General features: G+C 37.1%; 1 protein-coding gene across 2 annotated transcripts in view; it reads left to right on the top strand.

Annotated features, from left to right (window-relative positions):
- The window catches only part of SRBD1 (S1 RNA binding domain 1), a 132,046-nt gene that overhangs the window by 99,535 nt on the left and 8,584 nt on the right, over window positions 1-23,927 (top strand). Inside the window, exons 18-20 of one of the 2 annotated variants that reach the window (XM_009325343.1) lie at window positions 10,961-11,067; window positions 13,639-13,815; window positions 16,524-16,673. In XM_009325343.1, the coding sequence (XP_009323618.1) occupies window positions 10,961-11,067; window positions 13,639-13,815; window positions 16,524-16,673 (434 nt within the window). Of the gene's footprint in view, window positions 1-10,960; window positions 11,068-13,638; window positions 13,816-16,520; window positions 16,674-23,927 lie in introns of both variants that reach the window. The other variant, XM_009325342.1, reaches the window with a different exon arrangement.

Below are 23,927 nucleotides of genomic sequence, written 5' to 3'. Positions count from 1 at the left end.
TTTCAGAATTGCAGCTAGCCCTGATCTGCTGAAAGCATTATATCCTTGCCTGTGTGAGTCAGAAAGCAAGAGTATACTGCCTGGCACTGAAATGTACCTGAAGACAGAGCAGGCTGAATATTGCAATTAAAACACCTTTGTATAACTTTTTTTAACCTGCACATCAAATGCTTTTAAAAAAAATTAATTCTTAGGATGTGGGCTGACTAGGGTTTTTTCTGGCTTTGTGATGGAAGAGCATTCCAGACAGCACAGAATCACCAATGCTATTACTTTTTAGGCCGTGTTTTCGTGTTCTGAAACTTTTCCGCTTCATATTTTGTCTTCCTTGAACTTTTCTTAGTTTTTACAATCATATGAAAAGCTAATTATTTTTGTTGTTCTAAGTCTACTGAACTATCTACCATAGTTACTGAAAAGTTCCAATCTCCTACTAGATTCTATTTTTAATTAAGATGACTGAATCCTGCAAACTCTTAAGCATACGCTCAATATTGAAGTGCCTTATCAGTAAACTTTGATAGGTCTTTGTTGCAGTTGAGTGAACTTAGAAGTGTGTATTTGCGGGATTGCCTTTGGATGCAAGAACTACCTTTGAACCTCAGGTGGTACACACCAATCTTTGTGTGGTTGAGACCTGCATCCTTGGTTATATCTTGCTCTGAGATGAGTTTGCAGGCTGGGAATGGCATTAGTTGTCCATGTGTCCCTCTCTCGCATCAGAAGGTAGAAGTTGCTTGGGACAGAGTTAGTGATGATGACTTGCCAAGGCATAGCTGTCTTCCTCATCTTGCCATGATTTAGATTAACTCTGCTCCTTGCATCAGCCTAGTCAACCATGTGCTGTAGACCTCACTACAAGACTTGCACTTGAGCTTTCTTGCCAAGCTTTGTGTGTTTCAGAAGGTGAAGCTTGGCCATAGCTGATCTAAGGTGTCTCAGTTGCCTAATTTCCCATCAGAGCAACTTCTGCCTTGTGCGAGGAAGAGTCCAAAGCTTGATGCCTTATTCTAGGTTATTTAGAAGAACAGCTGTCTTATGGTGTTCTTAAAATACAAATTCCATTCAGAAAGGAACATCCAATAATAAAGGTGTTGGGTTTTTTTTAATATTTAAAAATTCTGGATTCTTGTAGTATAAGTAATAAATTGCCAAAGCAGATGCACATTGAATAAGCTTATCTAATCATTTGGTTGAACCATCTGGTACCTCATCTCTTAACTCCCAGTCCTGCAAAGCACAGATAAAACTTCTGTTGAGCTTCTGTCCTTAATTAACGTAGTGGGACATCAGCAAGTGATTTCAATGGAGCAGGCCTTGACTCTCTATTGCTCTTCATGTTGTAAAGTAAGGGTATACTTCTGCAAGTGGTGGGAGGCAGACATAAGTGCTGCAAAATCAGAGATGGTTTTAATCCCTTCTTGCTCGATGATATACCAGCTTGCAGTTGTAAATGTTTGTACAAATAGAGAACTCTATTCCTCCTACCTTGCAAACTTTAGCAAAACCAAACCTGTGGCAGTACAGTTGCTTTTTGGACTAAATGCTTTTATAATTAGAATTCATAAAGATATCTAGTTTTAAAATGGTAGGTTTTAGGAGTTTCTAAATTATCAAATCTTAAATTCTCAAATACTTTATTTCTTATTTTATTTCTTTATGATTTTCCAAGCTTGCCTAAAACTTGTTTTGGTTAAGCTTTAGATCCTTTATGAAAAAAAGATTTTGCAAGGCAAAGAGAGGTCAGTCTTTAAAATGAATGATGTCGTAATCTGCTATCAGATTACAAATTTGCAATGAATATATTCATATATGCAATAGTTAAAAGCTCTAACTTTGTAAGTAACTTGTAAGCTTTGTAAGTCAGTAATAGTAATGCAATGATTATTTACAAATCTTCCACTAGAGAATACCTAAGAAAACTTTATGTTCCAAGCAAGTTTTATTGATTTGTTACACTACAAAATTTTATATTTTATATGTTTACAAATAATTTAAACACTATATTTTTGTAATGTTTTAAACAAGCCTTTTGAAGGAATTTCCAGACCTTGAATAACAGTAAGGGTTATGTTAGGAGGCTACAAATCACAGCGTCTGTCAGGGATACTGGGAAAATAAGTGCTCTTTGATTTGTGCTTTTCCCTCCTACCTGCTGAGATCTTATTTGTTTAAAAAAGTATGTATAATGTAAGAGTACTCAATTGCTATTTCCATGTATGGGGTAATACATGCATTATTCTTGTTTATGCCCTTCTACTAGTTCATTTTGATTTCTCACTTTTTGTATTATGCTAATCACTTTATTAGTAACCATCATATACTGTCAATAGTGATGGTGGTTCTGAAATGTCGCTTGGTAATGAGAGAAATGTCGGTGTTCTCATTCACTTGTAAAAATTGTCATTGAGAACTTAATTTTTTAGTGCTGACAAGTTAGTGCAGCTAATTTATTTTTCACTCCTGTCAACTTTTCAACCTCCAATGTGCAAACATTTTGCTTGTGTTACATATGTAATAGGAAAAGTACTAAATATACATTCTAATGCAAATTTTGTTAAGCTTAGTGCAGAGCAGATTTTTAAAAAGGTACAAACTTACTATATCATAGAGGTTTTTTTCCAATTAATTATTTATGCTTTTGCTTTAAATATAACTTGCTGTTATATGCAATAAGTGGTGCTGAAATTGGTTTCAGTTATCAAAGATGTGAATGACACAATGGATGCTTATGTACTCTGCCTGTCAAATCCATAAACACTGGTACTGAACAAACTTCTGTTTTCTCACGTTTCCTGGTTATCTGTCAGCTTTCAGTCTTCCATGGGTCATTCAATAAACACTACCCTGGGTGACTTTTTTGAGTTGCCATATGTCAATCAAAATGAAGTGTGTGCTTTTTAGTAAGCAGAGAAAATAAGCTTGCTTTATTTGAGTTTGGCTGTGACTTCTGCAGGACAGTGTCTTGCATTTTGTTTCACTCCTAGCTTATTTTTGCCTTTAGCTGTGCAGAGGAAGAGGTTGGGGATGCAGAGGGGAGGAGTGCCCCATGAAAGCAGAGGAGGAGCCAAATAGAAGAGAGGGAGAGAACTGAACAGCGGGATTTGAAAGTGTTCTTTAAGCATATTCAATTTGAACTGATCCGCTTTTTTTTTTTTAAAAAGGGGGGCTGGAGAGGTTGAGGAAAGTCAAATTACCTAAAAGCTTTTTCCAGAAAGCGTTTCAGGAGGTGGTGTCACATTAAATAAAAAAAAAAATTCCCTCTTAACTGTATCATGACTAATTCTGTTGGTGTGGGATTAAAAAAGTGCTGAATGTCATTGTTTGGCATATACATTCTTTTTTAATGAGGGAATGGATATGTCATTGTATTAAATATATTCTCAGTGCACTGCTGATTTGAGTCGCCTGGTGTAGCAGTTGCTAAGCGTGTTTTATACTAACTTCGAGAAAGCCAGTAAGTGCAAGAAGTTGCTTATGTTAGACAACTAGGATACGATAAAATATGTATCAACTGTACAAATCTTTCCTTTCTAGAAAATACCCTTAAATGAATTTGCATTCTTGTTGTCGTTTTTAATAATATTGCAAGTACCACATTCCTCATTAGAGATGAGTGAGAGGAATCCCAACTTGTCTTCAGTGGAGGTGGAAGAAGTGTGTGTATTTATATAGACTTTTACCAAGCTCCTCACATCTCGTGGGGGCTCCCCTTGCTCTGAGTTGGAACGTTATACCCAGTACTGCTGTTCCTCAGTACTGTTCCTTCCCCCTGTCTGCTGCAGGGGGATTGATGGTCACTGACTTCAGACTAAACAGAATTCCCACAGATGACTGGACTCACCTGGGCTTCATGACATCTGTCTTGTCCCTCTAGAAATGTACTAGTCCTTCTCCCTCTATTAGTGTAATCTTTTTTTTCTTCTTGTCCTTCAGCACTTTTCAGGAAAATCCCCAGCTGAATTTGTTGCCTTTCAGCCATGTGATCTGTGAAACTCCACTCCTGATGGTCCTTGCTTTATCTTTCTCTAGTACTGCAGGGTATCCCCTATACTTGTAGACCTTTAACAGCCCCACAATGCAGTTTTGGACTGAAATTGAAATGCAGGCTTTCCACCTAGCAGTTTGGGCGATCACCTTTGCCACTTACTGGAAAAAGAAAATGTCCCACTGAAATCTCCAGGAGTTGTGCAGTTGATTATAATTACAATTCAGATTGCTGCCCCTTAGTTGCATAACAATATGCGTGGAGAAAACTGGTACCTGCTCTGGAAAGAGGAAGATGATTTTGGATATATGGCATTTTCTGCTAGCTTGCTCATGTCAAAGAAGTTAGCTTTAGAAATCAGACATATTAGCAATGGGTTTGAATTTGTGTAACAAGCTTAGCGGTATTACTGCTTTTGTTGGGACACAAGCACAAGTAAATATAACATGAATTCCAGCAACTTGCAAGTAACTTGAAGCATTTAGATGATCGAGTGTGCGTTTTTGTTTTCTTTTTTAATGTCAGAGCTGACAGACTTTGTTTTTGTTTTATCATTTTCTTTGAAAATATAAATCCATTTCTCTCTCTTGGGATATTTCAGTAATAGTAATATGCTGTTAAAATAAACATAATTTGGATTTTTGAAAAAAGAAATGAGTCAGAGTTAAGTACATAGGATAACAATATATCCTATAACAATATAACATTCGGAGAAATCACAAACAATCTTCAAAAGAAATTCTTGAAGTTAGGTCCTTTTATCAAACATCAGAGGGATAAGCTTGTTTTCTTAGAATCTAACTGAAAGGGATTTTCCAGAGGACGCTAGAGATTAAACCTCGCTGCCTGAACTTTCCAACGTTTTCACCTGACATGTAAGGTGCATTTTTAATTTTTTCTAATTCTGCACATGAAAAGGTACTTATCATTAGACTATTTGTGTTACATTAGTCCTGCTGTACTTAAGGGCTTGTCCTGAATGCATTTTGCTTTTGTGGTTTCACAAGCATTTGAAATGCAGCTGATTGTATGTAGGCCACAGCACTAGTAGAGAATGTTTTTCCCTTTTTTTAAATTTTACAACACATTTCCATGGATTGAGTTCTGTAAAATAATACAGTTTTGAACTTTGCTTAGGATATCTTGTCCCACCTAATTTCTCATTCAGTAAATGTCATTCAGGCTGCACAGTTATACCACTTTTTAAAGAAAAAAAAAGTATTTTTTTCAAGAGGCATGTTGGCTAGTCTCACATGCCAGTATTAAAATTCATGGATACAGAAGTTAATGGTAGGTACCAACAAAATAATGTTTTATGAGGTGTTAGAAGTGTTTCAGGACTTAAAGACAGAAAAAATTAAATTGCATTTACTTCACTGAAGGTTGACTTTTAGATCCAAAGGACAAGTGAGGTATAACTTGATCAAAAACCAAGATAGATTGTCTGACGTGCAGCTCGGTCTTATTTAGGATGAATGTTGATCTTGTTATAATACTGTAATGCTGAGCCTGGGTCAAGAACCTGCAGGTTGCTGCCCAGACTTGAGAACTCTTCCCCTCCCCACTGCTTTGTGACCAGCATCATTAGGTCATGTCTGCACTACATCTGTAGGCTCTGCAGGGTAAGAATAATTCTTGTTCAACTGCTTTGGAAGGTGCCTTGCTTGGCTTTTGGGCATTGTAAAGTAATAACGATGTGCGGGCTGGTCGTGTTCATGTCTACTAATGTTTGTAAATGTAAAATAATAAGTATTTAAGAATTGCTGTGTGTAGCAGTAGAATGTTAAGCTGTTTGAATTTGTCTTTCAGAGAGACATGCAATCATACTGTATTTTCTGAAATCATGATTTTTATAGAGACCAGGAAAAGGCTACCAAATTTATTATAGTTATGTGTATTGTTTTAGTATTTGTGGGGGGGTTTTTAGGTTGCCAAAGGTAAAGAGCTTAAAGTTGTGATTTACTTCCATGTAAAAGCTGCCGGTTAGGATTGTTCTAGTCTAGCACTACTAATACAGTATTTAGTGTGTTTGGTCAGGCAAAGTTAGTCAGTCTACTGGGCCACCATCTATGTTTATGCACATTGACTAAGTACAGCCTCCGGGCTTCATGTGAACAGTGGTTCTTTGACTTGATAAATTTGTCGTGCTGGTAACAAATGTACTTTTACAGCGTCTGTACCGGTATACTGCTAGAAATAACTGAGATGAGAGGCTATTTAAAATACTGCCTTCCTTTTGTGTACATCAACAGGTTTTTGAAACTGGAAAATGGCTTTCAGTTACAGTTGTAGTAGCACCCTCTCAAGGAACAATAGTTTTTTAGTAATGTTAATTATTTCCAGTGAGTGTTCATAGCTCTTGAAACTGAGAGAAACAACAATCCTTGCTCTCTGCTTCATACCACATAAAAAGAAAAGATAGCTGAAGTACTGGGGGTTATAATAATAGGACAAAACTATCGTGCATGATAGACAGGTGTTCATAAACACTGTTCTTTAGTGTTAAACATTCTGTGCTGTGTTTAATGAAAGTACATGAAGTGGAGTTATATTGATTTTTTTTTTCTTTTTTTTAGCACGGGTTTGCAGGATGGTGGTTTTAAAGTATGCAATATAATATTCTTTTTCTGGTAATTTTAACACATTCACCACAGACTAATTTGACCGGTAATCGTGACCAGAAATCAAAATAGCAGCCCTTGATTTTCTTCCAGGTTCACAAATGTAAGTTACATTCGGGATATTTGGGATACTCTGTATAAAAATATTAGAAAAATGTAATGTTTGAATTTCATTTAATGGTCAACTACGATTATTTACTGTAGCAGTTTCAATTAATCAAGTAGTTTAATTTTATCAAGTAAGCCAGGGAACAAGATACATAATTCCTTAGAAAACAAATACTAAAGTACGGTTACAGTGCCTGATATTTCTAAGGGCAAATTAATTTATATAGTCCTTCCCACAAAAAACTCAAACCAAACAGGTATCTAAGTACTTCCTAATGCTATCCGTGAAGCAAGGTGGCTTTGTTTTCTGGAGCGTGATGATAAATGAAAGTGTGCAGATTTGCACTGGACATCCTGCAGTTTGTGGCAAGTCCTGTATTTCTGCTGGCCTTTGTTTCCATAAATTGGGGTATCTATCCTTTTTATTGCTTGGAGATCATCATACAAAACGAAGTCTTTGGCTCCAGATCTGCTATTCCAGCAGTGAATATTTTAATGGTTGTCATTTCTGAGTATCCTTTTAATAAAACATTAGTGATCTATTTGGGTGGTAAATTCAAGATGATGTTTGAAAATCGCACAAAAGGTCATGCGCCTTTCTTGTTAGACATAGCGGTTGGGGCACCTTTTGTGCTTGACTCCAAGGAAGCTCCTGGTATGAATGGTTCAGCTGGCTGAGGGAGTTAGTTTCTCATGGTTTTGTAAGGGGACTTGTGGGGGCAGTTGTGGTATTTGTTCCACAGATAAAGACAGTTAATAAATAAGAGTATTATTAAAAAGAAAAGACAAGACTTTACAGTTTTAGCAGGGACACCCTCATGCATAGGGATGCATTCAGAGTTAGTGTTAATATGAAAATGTTTTATTTAGAACGATTTGCAGGGGATCAGCTGATGCAACAACCTACCACGTTCGTGTGTGGAGGGGTTGTTGGAGGCTGCGCAGCATAAAATTCTGCATAAGCACACTTTGAAAGTAGCCTTGCGTATTGGACTTGGGCTTTATTTATGGAGGTTTTATTCTGATGCGCTTAATGCAACAGTTGAGAGGGATTCCTGTCTTTACAGACCTGTTGTAGCAAGTGAGTAGCGTGGAGTATCTGTGCTTCTAGTAGTGTCTGAATAATCTGATACCACTCCAGTGCATATAAATAGTACATAGAAGTGTATAATATCAACTAACCTCTGATATTTGAGAAGATGAGTGAAATTTTTGGAAGACTGGAAGATGCACTGCACTTTAAACCTTTCTGTAGTGTAACCTCTTAGCAGTAGGAAGTCTTGACAATGATATTGGGATAATAATGTTTTTAATTAACTACTTTTAGAAACTAAATTCATAACACTTCTCTGCGCTTTGTGCCAATGTAAAGAGGGATGTAGAAATTTCGTCATCATAGCAAAAGGAAATTGTGATGGTCCGTAGCTGCATCTTGGAGGCAGATTTGTGAACGTCATTCACTAGCTGAATGTATCTTACCTCTGTAAGGTATGGGTAGCTTAGGGATTGTTTTAGCCATGCTGTCTTATGCTTATCCTGTTCTGTCAGATCTACCTATTCACTTTTTCTTTATCCATACCTTCACATACGTGCTGTGATGTCCATTCGAAGTGGTACGACTGTTATGTGTTGGAGTAATAAAGAACAACTTGTGCATGTCTTGTTTTGGTTTTTTTAATGGTGACTGTCAAGCAGCAATAAAGTTAAAAGATGCAAATCATCTTTTGCAGCTCTGAGAGCTCCTTGTCTTCCTGGCAAAAAAAAAAACCAGTTGAATATCACAACTTTTCCAAAATGTGTGTATTGTCACCTGAATTTTGCACAAACTATTGCATCCGCAAACTTAAATGTTCAGATAAATGCCAACTTCGTATTTGAAATTGGGGATCTGTGAGCACTGGTCTGTCTTCCACTGGCAGAGGTATTTCAGGATGCTTAGCATTTGATTGTGATTATATCCTTTCCTGGTTTGGGGGGGAGTAGAGTTGGCTGAATTGCTATCTAAGCTCACTTTCAGCAGACTGGAAATGAAGCTTCTGCTGACTCAAGTTTTATCCAAAGAACTGCTTAGAAAGATAAGGCCGAATCTGTGGATTACCTTCTTTGCTACACCCTATGCTATAAGGCAATGTAGAGATGATGATGAATGTCTCAGTTTTGAATCACATAACTGCATGTTATTCCTTCTGAAGAATGATCATCGTCTTAAGGAATGAGACTGAAACAGCAGTCGACCCCCATCTCTGCCACAGACCCTACTTTATATTCGGAGTAGTTATTTTAGACCACGCTTTTCTTAGAGGTGGCCAACTGCTACTGTTAATGGAACTTGTTAATGGAACTTGTGAAACTATATGATAATCAACTTCCAAATACCTTGGAGTCGGTAGCCTTTCCTAAAAGCAGACGGAAATTTTGAGAACTCTGCATTTTTTTCTCCTTTTTCCTTCCTCCATCATAATGAAAACAATAGTTAAATTAGTATCTTTATTTTATTAAATTTTTAATTTTTGGTTCACCATGGAAAATCTAGCGCAGTATTTGGCAGCTGTACTTGGCAAAGAAGAGAAAATGTGGGTGTTGTTTCTGAGCAGTTTTATTCTGGTTCTTGTACTGTGTTATATAAATGCAGCCTTGCATGAGCATGTGTGAGAGCTAGAAGCCTCTATTCTAGTACATACCCAGCTGATGGCAGGAGGAGGGAATATATAGAACATCCTCACTAAGAGAAGCTGCATCTTCAGTAAGTCAGAAAAATAGAAACATAAGACTTCTTTTTAGGGTGTGGGGTTTTTTGGTTTATCTCTTTTTATTCAGGAAAGAAGCTGTTGTGTTGTAGTGGCAACACATTAGTAAGTAGAAACTGACATTTGATCTGCAAAGTGTACAAGTAAGCTTTGTGGTTGTAAGGCCAAGACTGTGCAAATGCAAGTACTTATGCATATACATGGCTTTTTGCATACGAACTTTATATAGGAGGAGTAATATTGGCGAAATTTGCGCTTCCCTTTTGTAAGTAACTTTATCGTGTATTGCATCATGAAAATACATCACATTACCTGAAATGAGGGGGCTAATGAAATACATGAAATACATTGCCATAAGTTTTACAATTGTTTCAGTTATTAACCACTGCTTGATGAACTACCAATTTTTGTAGATTGGGATTGATGCTGTTGGCATGTTAAATTTAACTGTGAAATATTTAAAAGGTCTGAATAGCTTAGAAGGTAAAACAAAGTAGTAGATGAAGTGTTTGGTGTCTTGGCTCGAATCCAGCTTGATGTCCTAAATGAATGCATCACGAAACCACAACAGATCAACCCAGATTTACATGAGTGACGTATAAGAGCCCTGAAGCTAAGCCAACATAGTGATTGAATTAGCTCCTGCATTTAGAGGCTTCTCCCTCCAGGTCAGACTTCTAAGCACTGATGGGCTTCTGTGGGAAACTAAAAGTTATAGATTGAAGTATTGCCTACATTGTGGAGAAAAAGAAATCTTAGAGCTTCAGAACTTTTATCTTTGACAAGTGTGACTGACTTTCTTTGGGGGGGGGCGGGGGAAGGGGAAACACTATGAACAATACTGGAAAACCTGGAAGAGTTTCCATTAGTGGTGCTACAGTCAAGGACCTGCCAATCTTCCCAGAAATATCTGTTCAAAATCTGAAACATTTTGTTGCTAGAGGGCTGATATGTACCTTATGTATTGCCCACCCTCATACAATACCTGGCTTGTTCTCTTAGTAAATAGTAACTGTACTGTAGTGTGATGCTCATAAATAGGACAATTTTGCAAACATTTATGTGTGCAGGTGCAGAAGTGCAGCATTTGTGATCTTTTGTTCTTATTTTTAAAATTGTCTTATTTTTTATAGGTAAATAAATGTCAGATTAAAGACGACAGTGGATGAACAGAAGCATTACTCCTTTTGAGTAATCATTATGTGTTTAATATAGTTTTGTTTTTACATGATGCAGGGAAATAGTTATTAAACAAAAAAAATGCAGTAATGTGAAGACTATCTTGTTCTAGTCATTTGTATCATGACAAAGATGTTGCAAAGAAGTACTGGAGACCCTTTAAAAATATGTTCTACAATTTATGTTTTTCACTAGTGCCTTCACATAAGATATCGATAAGTTCCAGCAACTATTTTATTAATGTTAGCATTGTTTGCAGTTTATTTTTGTACTCTTCAATATTTCAGTAATCCAATATCTCCATTTTTGTTTCTCAGCATGATGTATCGCAGACTTTGCTCAAAGCAACTCTGGACAGTGTGGTTGAAGAGTGTGTCAGCTTTGTAGGAGTTGATATTAACATCTGCTCAGAAATACTATTAAGGTGAGTCAAACATTTTCCTATTCCAGTAATTACATGGCTCTGGATCACAGAGTCTCTGTTTAGTCTGCCATCTGACTCAAGCTCAGCTAGAGCAAATGGCTCTTGTGTTAAACTGCCAATTACATGAAAATGACACATTAAGACAGTATTTCACTGGGTCATTAAGAGTCAGTTTTTAAGGGTATGTATCCAGAGTAAAACTATTTTTCAGAGATAAACATATTTTAAAATTTTAAACCAACACTGCAATTTTAGAAAAACTTGATATAATTAATTCGTATTTTTACATTGAGAAAGGGATTTTCAAATGTACTTTCTGTCTCTTAGGTATTTTTATAGGTACTGCTAAGTGGAACGGGTTGTGAAAGTTGGGTGAGGAAAGGAGAAGAGGAAAGATTTAAGGGGAAACTACTGAAAAATTTATCCCTTTTTACTGATATTTTTTAAAGTGATTATGCCATATTTACTTGGAAAATGTTCTGGATTTTATTTCTCTTGGTTAGAAATTAAAAGCTCGTTTTCTCTTTTGAGTGTATAGCATTGAGAATCGTTTAGCTGAGCAGCCTCTCAGAAGAGCAAAGTGTTGTTCTCATCCTCTGTAGTAGGAGGGGTAGAAAAAGAACGTCCATAATCTAAGTAGTGACAATTATATTAGGTATCAGAGTTAGGAAGAATGTGTTCTTGCTGGCTCTCTTTAATTTTTTTAACTCCTTATTTTCATTCTTGAAAACGTCTTTCCATACTTTGAAGAGGCTTTCTGACTCTTCTTTTTGTTTTTCCACTTTGTCTTCCATATTCTTTTTGTGTATCTAATTCTTAGCCTGACTCCTGATTTACCTTCTGTCTTAACTTCTTTCAGACTTAGATCAGCCATTAGTAAGAAAGAAAGCAGTACCTATTGGTAAATGAGGCTGACCAGCTTTCATTTGTGAATAAAACCCTACCTGAGCAAGTGCAGTGGGCGAGCACTGTCAGCCTTCTGCAGGGTACAGCTATGTTGTGCAGTTCAGCAGAGGGCATCAGGCTGAGGTGCTGCTTAGAGGTGGCCAAACTGTGAATGTGGAGTGACACTGTCCAGTCATGGTTACAGGTGGTAACCACGTTGGCTAAATACTTTGTTTGGTCTAATTAACCTGCCTTATGATGCCCGTATGCACATGCTGCGTCAAGTTCTAGATCTAACTTTATCCTCAGCAGTTCAATTCTGCTGTTCTGTGTAGATGGGGTCTAATTTTCCCTCAGATGTACAGTGTATGAAATTGTCCCCCTAGCTAGAAAGCTAACAGGGCTTTCTGCTCATGCTTTCTGATGCATCAGATACACTTGTTGACACATATTACGCGTGGAAGGGGTGACAATGCTACAGTACTTGCATTACTGCTGAGTATTGTACTTGAAAGACTTGAGATCATCAGTGGAAAATTCTGTGAACTGTGTCATGTTCCGTTGTCAGTGTAAATAAGCTGGATTTCATAATGTTTCTAAGAAATTTCTTGAGAAAATTCCATTCCTAATGATTATTATTTTGTCTATGGTTAAAGGTGTGCCTCTCCAATTTAATTCTGAGGTTTCACCAACTTTGGATTATTTTTTTAAGTTTTTCTTGAGGATGAGAATAATGGAAAGATTTTTTTTTCTCCCCTGATTTTTGACTATTCTTGCCAGGTTTGGTGGTGTTTTTCTAGAATCAGCCCGTGCCATTCCACAAACAGGTCTCTGCTGCCATTGACTTAAAAGCAATGGCATCTGATACATAGAGCCAGATGGGTGACATTTTCCTTCTCTAGTGCTAGGAGTAACTGCCCACCATAGCTCTTTTTCCTCTTTCTATGATTAACATACTCCATACGCAGAAAGTTGTACTCACATGTACATACAGAAAATGTGCAGCAAACCCACTGCTTCCAGAAGGAACTTGGCTAGCTGCAGTTACACTTCACAAGTAAGTTTTTGCCAGATCCGAGTTGCGCTCAGAACGACTCATGCAGCCTGTTCCCAGCTGCTCTTTTATCTCAAGAACAGCTGAGAGAAAAGGAACAAGCTGTGTGGATCTGTTAAATTGTGTGAGGAAGGCAAGCTGCTCCCAGCCACTCTCCTGGATAGCAGACGTCAGCCCTTTATGTTGGGACAAGGTGTTGCGGTACCATGGGAAGAGAATAACTGAGAGGGGGCTGTTCTCACAGGAACAATTTATCTGTCCTGAACCCTCCTCCCACGTCGTTTCCTGAAGAGGGCAGCTGGGGGCAGGCTATAAGACATGACAAATTGAATTGGCATTACAGAAATAGCCAACAGATCATAAATTACATGTCCCTGGCTTACTAGTTAGGTATGTGCAGAACCATATTGCTGTACCAAGTTTTGTTGACTTGAGTGGATTCCTTCCATAGAACTAAGAGAAGGGATCCTTTTTCAGACAATGTCTTTGGTCTGGGAGTCTATTTGCAAATTTCTTAGCTGTTTAAGTTTTGTAAACCAGATTTTCTATGGTAATGTGTATCCTTGTAATGGATAGCACTTGTATTAATGACTTCAATGGTAATAAATGTATTCTGTAAACTTTTCTCTTAGACACATTGCAGGACTGAATGCTAACAGGGCTAAAAATATAATTGAATGGCGAGAGAAGAACGGACCATTTATAAACCGAGAACAGCTCAAGGAAGTTAAAGGTCTGGGTCCCAAATCCTTCCAACAGTGCGCTGGCTTCATCAGATTCAATCAAGAATATATAAAGACCTTCTGCAGGTAGTAGAGATGTTAGCTATCTTGACTAAATTATCCAAAATAGTATGAGAAGACTTTTTTTCCCCTTTTCTGTTTTGTATTCAGGCTTGAGAATTGAGGAATCCTAGGCCTTTGCACTCTGAAAGACAACATCTTAACAAATAAACTTCTTGAAGTCAATGGTTGAAGATAGTTCTTCCTCTGAATAATCATGGCTTATTAGCCTAGTACTCTAAGTCAGGGTTTCGATAAGTATGTAAGTTTAATTATAAATTCTGCCACTGAATTGGTGGCAGAATTTATAATTGGTAGAAGAAATTTGGCATGCGGTAGTGTCATGAGCTGAGATATTAAAACCTTAGTCTTGTGTTTCAGGCATAATTTAGAAATTTGTAAATTCATTTTAATGTGGTAAAGTTTACTCTGCAGAACATAATGGTAGTAAACTAGAGTGGATTTTCGGAGAGTTTCAGTTCCATTACCTGGAGAGAGAGAGAGTTGAATAGCTGCCTGGATCAAACTGTCTGTGTTAGTCCTGTGCCTAGCAAGTGTGATGTGACTGCCTTCTGTCTCGAATATGTGAGGCCCTTTCCCAAGTCCAGTTTGTCAACAGTGGGTCATCCTTTTCCCTGCCATCTCATTCCCTGTTTCTGTACCAAGCCTTTCCCTCTTGCAACCATTCATTGCGCTCCTCTTGACCTGAAATCCTTCCTCTCCACAACTGAAAGTGCCCTTTCTAGGGCAATGTCTCTTCTCCTGCCTTTCCCGTTTCTCCTTCCAACATAAAGAACTAAGAAAGGGCACAGTGGTAGCACCATCCCCACCCTTTTGCCACTGACTCTTCTCAGAAAATACTTTCCTGGGAAGCACATGCTATTTTTTAGCCAAACTAATGCTCAGAAGCCATACTGTATTCCCCATCGCTGCTGGCCAAACAGCACACACGTAACTTCCAGGCAGGAGGTAGGCACATTAGGACTGGCTTACTGCCTGGGTGGAAGGTATACAGATTGGTTGCCCATCTGGCAGGGAGGCACATGCTGCAGGCCAAATGGTGTGCACTGTAAGCACCAGAAGACCAAAGAAATTGCTTTCAAGGCTGTAGATGATCGATAGGTCTTACGTTGTACAGATCTGTTCTAGTGAATGGTGCAATACAACCGACGAAGAAAAAGCTGATACCTTTTTTTTTTCCGAAAGTTCACTGGTGAAATGTTTAAGAAAATTGTATTTTTTTTGCCTTGCTGGAACATGCTTCTGATGTTAGTCAGATTCCATAAAACTTGAGAATACTGTATAACCTGAGAAATCTGCTATAACTTTGGAGTTTGAGGCCAAAATAAAGCTCTAACACTATTGCCTCTACATTTTTTGTGGGCCCAGTGGCAAAACCAAGCGTTTTTGAAATGGACTTTGAAAAGGTTTCATTTTTGTCCTCTCTAATCATGTTGGTGGCTATAGAGTGCTGTCCGAATTAGTTTTTGTGCTTTGTACTTGGAAGTTAACAAATAATGGTTATTTTAAAAATTATATGGAAAGAGAAACTTATGTCTGCATTTCTGCCGACGGTCGATGCATAGGTAGAGCCCAAAGTGTGAGTGCTAGTTCTGGGTCCTTCAGTGTGTTCTTTTGTCCTGCAAAAGCAGGAACTGCTTGTGATTTAGGAAACACAAACAAAAAAAAGAGGCAAGAAAGTAGGCTTTGCCAATACGAGTCATTTGATGCCTTTACTGTATCCTGAGCATTTTTTTACTTAAGGGAAACTTTAAGGGAAGAAGTGTGCCAGTTGTAAATATGCTGCACATGCGAAGATAGATCTCTTTCTCTCCTGCCTTCTGTAAAGTCCTCCTACCAATGTGGGCAATCTGTATAGATCTCTGAGTCTTTGGAGCCTTTTCATTATCCAGCCAATTAAAGAAAAAAAAAAAGCCCAATCCAAATGCTAACTGAAGCTAACTGATTAGGAGTCAGTAACGTATTCACTAAGTTTTAAGGAAAGCTGTATTAAGATACTTTTGCAAAAACAGTTTATAAATTCTGAAATAGTGATAGATTTGACCTTAAGCTTTCTTCTGTTCTAAGTAAATCTTGGTCTGAGTTCTTTTGATTTGAAATTTTTCATATTTTGACCTGGCCCATGTTTGAGCAGAATCCTTCAGAAATTTAAGTATAGGAAGTCAATAAATGTGGTTTAATGAGTTCTGATGTTTAATCATTCACGTACTTTCCTTGTTCTGTACATATGCCTGAGATGCAATTTGCTTACCTAAAGATAATATGAATAGGACATTTTGTTTATAAATTTTTCAAATTTAAAATGATGCAGACTATTAATCAACAGTTAAATATGAAAGTATCCTCACAAGATCTTTATCAAGTAGGTAAATGCAGTTGTCCCCATTTTACAGACAGAAGATGCTATCCAGGTTGCAAATGATACAATAGGTTGTGTAGTGTTTTCTTTACAATCTTGTCACGAAGAAATTTTGATGAAGCACAGAATCCCTTCCTAATGTTTGTTTCTATTTTAAATTAATTTATGCATATATTGATGTTATATATGTTATAATTGTGTTAAGATTCACCCACAATGACCTTTTAGGGATTTTGTACTTTTTTATTTTTAAAGAATGAGCATTATGTAAAAGACTGCATTTTTCACATGTGGACGCTGGGCTAGGATCTTGTTCATTAAGAATGACATGTCCATTTTTTATTTCTGACAGTAGTAAGAAAGCTGAACCTGGAAGTCATGCACTTTTGACTAAGGCAGGTGCACAGGGTAAAAAGAAGAGCAAACCAACACCATGTGCCTCGCGACAGCCCAATCCTTTGGACCAAACTTGTATTCATCCAGAGTCTTACAGCATTGCAATGAGGTAAGCAGTGGGAAAGCTGTTGAACCATTGACGCTGTCAATTTTTAAAATGAAAGTACTGATCTTTCTGTGACAACAGCCTGCTCAGCCTTTTGAGACCGGAGTACTTATATTAATCTGATGCTTTCTCCCCTTTCTTCAAGAAAAAGTTATGCTTCAGAAGTTCTTTACAAGTGAAGGATTTCAATTGGTGTGTTTTGCTTCTCATGCGCATGCAAGTTTTTAGTTTTATTCTTTGGTTTTTTTTGGTTTTCGCATTGTTTTTCAATGAGGAAATCAGTGAATTTTCAAAACTTCACGAGACTTTCCTCCCATGACCCTGTCTTCTTTATATCACCACTTCACGCCTCACTGAGGCCACTCTTCTCAATTTCCTTCTGTTTGCCAGCTCTCTTCATGCCATATATCACTTTCAGGTTGGACTTCTGCTTCACAAAGTGTGGAGACAAATGATTTGTTCTAAAAATGTCTAAAAACTGGCGGTTTTTTCTTCTGCCTTACCCCATATATTATGTAAAGGCCATAACTAAAACATAATTTTATTTGTTCTTACAAATAATCTAATTGAAATGCCATGCAAATTTTCAGTCAGCAGTAGTTTAATACCTCTGCATCATTAAGAACTGCTTTTACATTGTTGCTTATGTTCAGCATGTGCCAAACAAACTTTCCGCTTAGTGAATTTTGACCACCAGAATTTGTTTGTTTGTATGTTTGAGTGTGCACACAAGTGCACAGACATATGTGAGTATGTCATTATTATGAGCCTTTAAAATTAAATTCTGATATTGCGAGATCTAATTAAGATGTATGTATTAAATTCCCAAATACGTGAACACCATGGTGGTTTTACTAAGTGACCTTTGGCTATAAACGAAGAGAATGGTTTTTGTGTAGGTCAGAAAAAAGTAATTAGGAATCCGTGTGTGCCTCTGGTTAGGGGATACTGCAGCTGGTAAATGCTAGTATAAGCTGTGATCTTTTCTATCATCAGCCCTGGCTGAAATTGGACTCTGCTTGTCCTCTTGAGAAAACATTATCTCCTACCATAAACCAGCACATATTTATTTTTTTAAGTGATTTGCGGCGAACAGGTTCTTTTCTTCAAATGTGCTGGAGCTAATTTCAGCAGTAGCTAGATGCTTTAGGAGTCTTATGATCTCTGTTGAGAATATTATTCCTGGAGAAACAGAGTTGTGCTTCCTGTTTTATAAACAAAACCGTCTTTAAGCCTCAGAGAGATATGCTGAATTTCTGAATTCCTGAAGCTTGAATTTCTTATCTAAAAAAGTCTTACAGGACCTTGCATTTTAGGACACCTTCCCTACAGCATGTGCTCTGTTCTCTCTCCGGTGGAGATAATTGCATATACATACAACTTCCTATGCATAGGTCTGCGTGCTTTCCTTCTGCTAGGCATGCAGTGCACTTTTGTTTACATCCTCTCCCTGCCACAGTTCATTCTTCTTTGTGCCTGATTCTAGGGCCACCGTGGCCTACTAGACTCCATGCTCTTTGTGCAGTATGTAGGTAGCTTTGGTTTCTCCTTTTCCACGACCATTTCCCTTTTTTTCTTATGCATCAGCATTTGTTACTAGTTCTCTGCCCTATGCATAGCTGGGGAAAAAAATCAGGCAAGGTCCTGATCTTAATGATCTTACATTTGGTAGGTGGCTTACAGAGTGAGGAAGTTTGGTCACCCCTACTGGAGATTATTCAGTGAGTCAGTGTAAAAAAATAAAAATTGGTTATTCAAAATTGATGTTGATTTTCAATATTGTATTTCATTCGATTTAAATATCAAGTAGTCAGAATTTGGTTAATAGTCCATTTAGCTTTCCAGCCCTAGTTGTCTAATAAAATAATCAGTAAAAGTGTTCACAGTGTTACCAGCTTCGCTTAAAGGCTGATGTGGAAAGATTGCTTCAGGGAGCAGAGAAGTGTAGCCAGTTAATGGTGGAGTACTACAGGAATTTATCTACATACAACACCATCACAAAGGTTGGTCAGAAAATAAAGACTTGTGACTTTGTTTCCAGAGCAGCACAGATTACTTTTATATCTGAAGTGGTGAGTGGTATTATTACTGCAATAGGGTAGCTCAGATATTCACATGCCGTTGAAATTCTGGAGACAATTTTAGTACGTATCGCAAATCATGTAATTGTGACTTGGAATTTGGCTAGGCACAAGTTTTACATCTCAACCAAAAGATAGTGGCTTGAGTCGCAGGCTTATGCATGATTCAGAGAGGAGACTGCCACCTATTGCACAGCCAACACTGCGTAGAAGGTACCTTGCTGATTCTTAAAATGTGCTCAGGGTCAAACTCGTCAGACTTCGAGAGCTGCAAAGCCATTGCAGACGTATGACGTGGCTACAGACCAGTGCTACCTATCATGTCATTTCTCTATGCAATGCTAATGCAATTACTTTAAAGTAAGTTTCCAGCTGTGCCGTTGTCTGTTCTGTTTCTCACCAAACACTTTGCCTTCTTAGACTGAATTTTCAGGTGAAGTATTTAGATCCAAGTGCGTGCTTTAAGTATTGTACTGTACAGGTTTTTTTATGCAAAAGAATATCAGCTGATAGCAAAACAAATATAAAAACACAATATCTGCTAATGGAACACCAAAACTAATAAGCGTAGCATCTGTCTCTGTAACTGCATCAGTCTTCTGTTTTCTTTGGGCTTTTTCTCTGTTGTCTTGCTTCTTGCATTTATGAATATCTGTACTCATAGTTTGATGTGGGAAAAAAAAAAAGTCTCAAAGTGCTTTCTGTGCTTTCTATGAATGTACTCTATGTTCAACAGTATTTTTTCTTGCAATCAAAAGATAGTTTACTTGAAAGCTCGTTAAATATGAAGGTGATAACTTTTATGGTATAGATTGTATTAACATGCACTAGCTTGATATCACAAAATGGTGTGGGGAAGGGCGCAAATCTCTCTAATGCTTTTTCATTGCAAATAGCTGTTTGAAGAAGAGAAAATACAGCTCTGCAGCAAACTGACAAAAGCCAAGAAGTGTAGTATTAAAAATTGACACTGATGACATAAGGGCTAAATATAAACCAGACATCCTCCCCTCAAGCAACTAATGCTACAATTTAGCAATGATTATATATTTAAAATTACTTTCAAAAAAAGGGTATGAGCTGTTAAGCTTCTCAGAACTTATGGAAATGGTTTTCCAAACCAATTTGCTGCCTAAATATGAATTAAGAAAAAATTCTACTAGGAATTCAGACTGCATGAAGGATTCAGTCCAAAACTTATCGGGGCTGTTGATGAGTTTTGCTGACTTTGATAGGCAGTGGATGGAACTGGGCTTGTAATTCCCTTTTGCTGAGCTGACGTTCATGAGAAAGCTTCTGAGAGCCTGAAGATCAAATCATGTTTGTGTTGTTCATTGGAGGTGTCTTACTGAAATCAACCAACATCCGAAGGACTTTTTAACATGTTAGAACTAAACTAGGTTTAAAACCTAATTGATAATTCTTACAATTTAATGTGCATGAAAAAAATTGAGACTGTTAGAAGTGGGTTAGAATCAGTATTTAATATATATATTTTTAAACAAAATACATTTTGAAGGACTTCTGTTGCTTTGCTGCTTCCAAAATATTTCTTTCTTTCTTTTTCTGTGCTTACACAGAACTTTGTCAGGGACCATGTCAAGCTCACAGGTGGATCTGTGCTACCAAAGGGCAGAATTGTTGTTTTGAAGAAGATGGGCAGATTTGATTCAGGGCATCAAAATACAGTATTACATACCTCTTACCACAGAAATTAAAATCAATAGAATAGCTACTGCATAAATGAGTCATAAAGGCTTCCTCATGCAATGTCTGCTACATCTTGCCATAGGAAAGTCGTTTGTGAAAATTTTATTGGATTAGAAGTTTTCATGGGAAATTACATTTATTTTTAAACTAAATAAGCTGGTGATTTTTATCCACTGCTTCTAGCCAAATTACCCAAAAGCAGCAGTCTGCATTACAGATTTATGACATACAAAATTATCAGTTTTTAGAAAAATGTTTTTGAGGGATAGAAGTTCACCAAAATTTAAAACCAATAATTTTCTTTCTGAACTATTTTGTAGCTTGAAAGGCCAATCCATTTAAAAAAAAAAAAAATTTTAAAAGAATTGCTCCCAAGTGGTGACTTTGGTTGCCAAGCTTTAAGCCAGAGCCAATTTTTATGGCTGAATTAGAAACCCCTGAAAAATAGGGTTTTTATAATGGAAATACTGATGTGATCTTTACTACAGTGGCACAAATGGTGCTGGTATGATTGATTTATGGCATTTGAACATCTTAACTTAAAATCTGTACAATTTCTGTAAAATAATTGGAAAACATCATACTGTGGTGATTTAACACATTCTGCAGATGACCAAAACATTTTTGTTCATGGTTTCCACACTGTCAAAGCTTGGCTTTGTCATGTGCAGCGATCAAGCTTATGAACACCTCTAAATATTATGAATCAGAATTTCCTAAAAAATAAATTAAAAACCTTTGTAGGCAGCGTATTTTCCTGCAAAGCAGAGCTGTGTTTTAAGTTTCTGAAAAGTCTATGTGTGAAAACCAGTTTATAGTGGCAGAATCTTCTACATAGAATTAATACAACATGTAGAGCATATCCAATTTCTTGGTACATATTGTAAAAGAACTGATAGGAAAAGTGAGGAAACATTTGGGAAATCCCAAGAAGTTACAACCAGGTTATGCTTATAAACCAAAATGCTGGAAAGAAAACGCAATGTTTTTTCTTTGTTGTGTCAGTCTGCTGGGTGCAGTTGGTTTCGTATGACTGAATCTTAACATTTACTGATTTTTATTTAAATCTCATAAAAATGCTCTTTGCTAAAGGTTGGCACTCAGAATGTGTATTTGCTGGTCACAGATTGCAGCATCTGGCAGACAGGTTGTGTTTCAGTCTGACTTAGAAATATTTTACCAATATTTATGAAAGATCTAAAGTTGTGATTTAGCATAACGCAGGCGAAGATCTTCCTTGGCTAATTACCCCGGTTTAGGACATTGCCTGGTAGAGGATGGTACTGCTCACTGCAGCTGATTATGCCTTAAGAGAAGTTTTTGACGTACTGAGCCGAGTAACTTGCAGTGAAGATTCATGTCTCACCCTTCGCTGTGTATTGATAATGCTGCTTGATATTCCCCGAAGGACTTCAGAATCCCAAGAGGATTCAGCAAAGCGCTCGTTCATGTGCTTATTCTTCGCCGAAGTAAAACATTTGGATTTGATGCTCATTTCAGGAAAGCATGTATGTTGATAACGTTTTATATTCCATTGTAGATGGACTGATCATTTTTCAAATCTCTGGTGTTTCTGCTACTCTTTACATGGGTGGATGTAGCAGCTGATCCGCAGTATCTCAGTTGCTATGCTGAAAAGCTGCACTTGCTAGCCTTGAAGGCAAGTACTGACACATAAGAAAATGCAGAAGGAAAAATGTTGATTAGGGAGAGACCACCAAAAAAAAGAGGTCTTCCTCTCCTGCCTGTTATGCAACTGCACACTTGTCCTTTGACGGCATTTCCAGCTCTCTGCCAGGCTGGCTTGCGTCTGTCCAGTCACTGGGCAACTGAGTCAATGCTTAAAGGGAATAGAAATCAGGGAGGGAATAGTTACTTGGTATGGTGTTTGAGCAATGAAAACAAATTGTTGTGGTCTATTTAATAATGCAGTCTACGTGTGAATGTTTTACAGAGGATAGGAGTTTTTATTGTGGTAGGATGCCTTTCCTTAAATTCACTACAAAGTCATCAGAATCGTCTTTTGTCCACTTCAGTAAGACTGTACTTGCATGTACACCCACATGTGTGTGCATTCAAGCTGTTTAATGTGCAAAATAATATTTTTTTAGTAAACTCTTAAGTTTCTTTTTTTAAAAGCCTAAATAAAGTTAAGCTCGGTAAATTAATGAATCTTTATGACTATTTCCGATAGGAAATGGCTAACCCTAATTAAGGAGAAGACTTGCAGAATTAGGGCCATTAAGCCTAATAAATAATAGTTCATATTCATCACTGTAGAAGGCCAGTTCATTCACAGATCTGACTATTAACTCGGTAGCTGGATTTTTAGAGGACGTATTTTTGAAAGTAATCTTGTCAGTAAATAGAACAGCAGAAAAGGCTTTCACTCCTAATTGCCATCTGATAAAGACATTTTAAAACTTTTATGTGATGTAAAATATACAGTTAACAAGAATGATCAGAAGAACTTGGAAATAACAAAGAATTATCCTCCAGTTACACTATAAATACTAGACCCATAAATCATGTGGTATTTTTTCATTTGCTGAAATTTTTGAAACTTACATAACTTCCTAGTGGTTGCATTTAAAAAAAAAATTATGAAGAAAAAAATGAACTTTTTAATGGATTGATCTCCTTTTAACTGTGGTACTAATTCTTTGTGGGTAACTAATCATGTTTCACTATTTTGTATCTCGGATTACGCTTCAGTTACATGATGTATCGCTAGCCGTGAAAACAGCTAACAGCAGCACACCTAATGGTATGGTAGCAAAGTGGCTATGCTGCCGTGTAACCATGTCTGAATTTCTTTTCTCATTTAGAAACTCATTGTTTCTTAGATTTATATGTTCAAAATGTCATAAACTGAGTGCTTTCTGATCTTCTGCATATAGTCAGATAATCTAGAATAGTAATAACATGCATTTGAGGAAAAACATATTGGTTTAAATATCCTTATCTGGCTAAACCACATAAGTAGTTTTAAATATTTGAAACTTTGACTTTTTGTGTCCAGCAACTAATTACAGAGAGTAATGGACAAATATTGTTTGATATATAATCTGCATCAGTAGTCGAAAACTGAGGATCCGTATCACTAGTGAGAACAAGAACAGTCAACATCTGCATTATACAAATAATGCTTTTGCATTTCAAAACACTACTAAAACATAAATGTCTGCATAATTCAAGTTTGCTACTGTCATGAATGTACATTTTACCTAACAAAGCGCATGCTAATGCAAAGTTGTTTTGTTTTCAGAGTGATTATGTTGCATTACCATTAATTCATGTGTGCACTGTGACAAGATGTAATGGTGTATCATGTTGCTTTAATGTAATGAATCCAGTACTGCCAGCTCTTAAGTCGTGTTGCTGGAAATGATTACATAAAACAGAAATGACTGTGACTAAAACCCTTGCAAAGCTTTAGAACTCCTGCACATTATAAGAAGCTTTT

The sequence above is a fragment of the Pygoscelis adeliae genome, unplaced genomic scaffold (genome assembly GCF_000699105.1).
Source record: "Pygoscelis adeliae isolate BGI_AS28 unplaced genomic scaffold, ASM69910v1 Scaffold96, whole genome shotgun sequence".
NCBI lineage: Eukaryota > Metazoa > Chordata > Aves > Sphenisciformes > Spheniscidae > Pygoscelis > Pygoscelis adeliae.
This window is presented reverse-complemented; position numbering and strand designations above follow the sequence as displayed.